Here is a 3,650-nt window from a genome sequence, read left to right as displayed (position 1 = left end):
CCCTCTCTAAAAATAGCCCTAAATCATCATAGGTTTTGTGATAAAAATAGTAGGGCAGGAAGACCAGCTAAAATCATGGGTAATTGTTCACAAAAAGGAATTTAACTTTTGAGAATCTGTGTGAATTACGAGAAGGGGAATTGGGATGCATGCATAATCAAACGCAAAAACAAAAACCGGTGGATAATATCAAGCATGCCGTGGAATTATGTGTCTGAATAGACATTGTATCAGTACTTGTTAAACTTAGTACCAACTGCTAAAAGCAGCAAAAGTTATGTGGGTGTTCGGTCCAATGAAATTTGCTCATTACCTACTCTCATAGAACCCAAACTGTTTGTTTATCTTTGTCAACAGCGAATCAAACAATCTTTCTTGTGTTGTTGTTACCTGGCAAAGAGGTTTGGGTTCTTTAATTCATGGGAAAAATTTATCACCGGCAAAGAAATAGGAGACAGTTAAAAATAGGGACTGTGGCTTGTTAGTGAGATTTTTTTTTTTTTTTAAATTCAATTTTCTCAAATTTCATATATTATTCTAGACTAGTCAATTTCGTAGAGGTTATCAATCTTATAAACTACCCATTCTCATAGACGCCATTCAAGACTCCCCAATCTCCTTACCCTTATAGACTACCCAATCTCATAGATGCCATTCAATTTGAGAGGCAAAGGACCCAGCTATTTATCTTTTTCAACAGTCAGAAGCAATGAAGTTTGGGGTTCTTAATACATTCTCATGCGGTGTTGGTCTCATGGTAAACAGTTGAATATAGCTAAGGTAGGTAGTGATAAAGTTGAGAGAGACATGACATTTGGTTGGTTTAGTACTAGTCACTTTTAGTCTTTTTTTTTGCTTTTGTGTATGTTTTTACACCTCTGTGTTTATCCAGCATGGTGGATGCACTTTTTACGAAAATACTTATTTTAGAATTTAAAAGGGTATAGTTGCCTGTTTACACCGAGTGGGGAATATAAGGTGTTGGGGAACATTAATTGATTGAGAGGAAATAAGCCTGACAGCAGATGTCTCATCGATATCATTTCATTGCATGAGGTGAGGGAGTTGTAGGCTGGGAATTCCCATGGATATTGCAGCTGGAGTGGCTCAGAGAAAACCCACAAGCAGAAAAGGGGAAAAGGGCGAGTTAAAGATGGAGGATTCGAAGCATGTGTGCAAGGTCTGCAATAGGAGATTCAGCTGTGGAAAGGCTCTGGGTGGTCACATGAGAATTCATGGCGGTCAATTCAATCCTGCAGAGGTTTCAGTGTGTCCTCAGAAGAAGAAAAAACGCAAGGTTTCAGAAATTGGAGGCTCTGAATCAGTGTTCCAACAAGCATGGCATGAAGAAGAGAAGGCGGGTTTACCAGGGCCAAGCAGCCACTCTGATCTTCTGAGGGACATTGAGGGTACCAGTGTTAGTACCAGTAACAGTGAGCAAGCAATCATGCACATGCACAGAGATATGGATGACCTGGGCTCCAATCCTAAAATGAAGGGCTGGTTATCAAAGAGGTCCAGGCATGTTATTGAGCAGTCTCTGTCAACCAACCAAGAGGAAGACGTAGCAAATTGTCTAGTCATGCTTTCTACTGCTGAAGGATCATGGAGGCCGCCCAAGACCCAGCTTACGGAATCACAGAATATGTTGGGTTATTGCAATTATGTAACTGGATCCAGAGATCTGAAAAATGCATGTCAGGAAGCAGATGAATTAGATGACTCTAATCCTAATGAAGAAGCTGATGAATGGAAGATTTGCAACAATATGTTCGAATGCCCAACATGCAACAAAGTTTTCTCTTCCAATCGCGCTCTGGGTGGGCACAGGGCAAGTCACAAGAAGATCAAGGATTGCCGTATGGAGCAGGAACAAGTCAAGAACAAGGTCACAGAACCATTTATTGATGAAGTTGTCAGTGAGGAAAGCCTGAGCTTGCATGCAATTGGTACCAACAAGCCCAAGATGCATGAATGTCCTATTTGTCATAGGAATTTTGGATCTGGGCAGGCACTGGGTGGCCATAAAAGGTCCCATTGGATTACTAGTCCTAGTTCTAGCCCTAGTAGTTCCAGTCCCAAGCAGGTGCAGCAAGAGAAAGAGAGAGAGAAGGAGAAGCCCATCTTGTTGGATCTTAACTTGCCTGCACCTATTGAAGATGATGAAGTTGATGGATTGAAGCCCTGCAATCTGCTCAACTCCATGGAAGCACATAACAACATTTCCAACTATACCCAACCGTGGTGGATAGACAGCCATTGCAGAATATTTTCTCTACCAGTTAATAGTAACTTTGAGGACAAGGGTGACTTCAAGCCTGATATTCATCGGCCATGGCTGCAAGTGGCAACCAAAACTGCTTAACAAACAAGTAAGTATTGTAGTACACTTTAAGCTTCTGCACTTTGAGTTTTTTAATAGACTAACTACTGTTTCAAGAACTCTGCACAAACTTTTAGCTAGAATTAAAGTTTTGGATCACACAAACAGACCCAATTCAGATTGCAAATCGAAGTTGATGAAGAATCTATGCAACAAGTTCTCTTTTTGCAAGCCGAAAGTATTCTTGATCCTAGTGATTGATACTCAAAACTTTGATTCTCACAACAACAATAATTGATCCCGAACTGTTTTTCTTTTTTTCCAAAATAGGAAAAGCAAGTGGGTAATTGAAATGTTCATTCTTATGTTCTTACTTCTCATCAGATTTTCAAAGTTTTTTACAGAAAGTTCACAATCCTGATTATATATTAGTTACTAATAGGTCTGTGTGGTATATGTTCAGGTGAACCAGCTTTTGCAAGGCTTCTGACTTGGGATTGTTCCTGAACAATGGCAATGGCACCCACTTTGCAATCCTATCTGACTGACTATTTTTTCCTGTAAGCATTGGATTCTGTCATGTACTTCATGGGAATGGAATACAGAGCATCCATGTTTTTGAACTCATCCTGGCATGGCAGGGTAATGAGCAGAGTACTCTAATCTAATCATACATTAGTTAAGTGTTGATCCAAAACAATTAATGGACTGGCTACCGGCCATGTCACTTTTTGTCTCATTGAACAGTTTATTTGACCAATAAAATTATCTTGTAAACATGAAATGAAATGGGTCTGTGGGTGAATGAATGAATGCTTTGGACTTTTTCTTTTTTAATTATATGGTAAACTGTTGCTTTCATACAGATGCGCTGTTTGTTTGTAGAGGAAGGATAAGACTTAAGATAGGGCGAGGGCATATAATATGTATGTATGGAAAAAAACAAGTGTAGAAATCCAGGGAAAGAATGTGGTTTTTCTTAATGGGTTGGCAAGTGGCCTAAATTTGATGGACACGAGGAGTACGAACAAAGGCAAGTGCTGATCCAATGCTTTGCTTTTGGCATGGGATAAGGCAAGACATTTGGTTAACTCAACTATTACATGCGGACAAACCGTTATCAACTAAAGATTCCAAATTATTTAGTTGTCACCTTTTAACTTGTTTCTCAATTCTAACTTATCTCTTCATTCATTTATGGAGATTTTAAACTTTTTAATATTTCTATTTGTTAGCTAATCTTTAGAATGTATCAAATGTATAAATGCATAAATTGTGGTGTATGAGGGTAACTTGTTTCTTAATTCTAACTTATATTAAAAAAATT

General features: G+C 38.8%; 1 protein-coding gene across 1 annotated transcript; it reads left to right on the top strand.

Moving 5' to 3' along the window:
- Positions 1–410: 410 nt before the first annotated feature.
- On the top strand, positions 411–3,116 carry LOC131035619 (zinc finger protein ZAT9). The gene is made up of 2 exons (XM_057967350.2): positions 411–2,372; positions 2,787–3,116. Exon 1 carries the CDS (start codon positions 1,085–1,087, stop codon positions 2,363–2,365), a length of 1,281 nt encoding a protein of 426 aa, XP_057823333.1. The 5' UTR covers positions 411–1,084; the 3' UTR covers positions 2,366–2,372; positions 2,787–3,116.
- The last annotated feature ends 534 nt before the right edge of the window (positions 3,117–3,650 follow it).

The sequence above is a fragment of the Cryptomeria japonica genome, chromosome 3 (genome assembly GCF_030272615.1).
Source record: "Cryptomeria japonica chromosome 3, Sugi_1.0, whole genome shotgun sequence".
NCBI lineage: Eukaryota > Viridiplantae > Streptophyta > Pinopsida > Cupressales > Cupressaceae > Cryptomeria > Cryptomeria japonica.
Note: the sequence above shows the minus strand (reverse complement) of the source record. Positions and strands in the feature narration are given on the sequence as shown.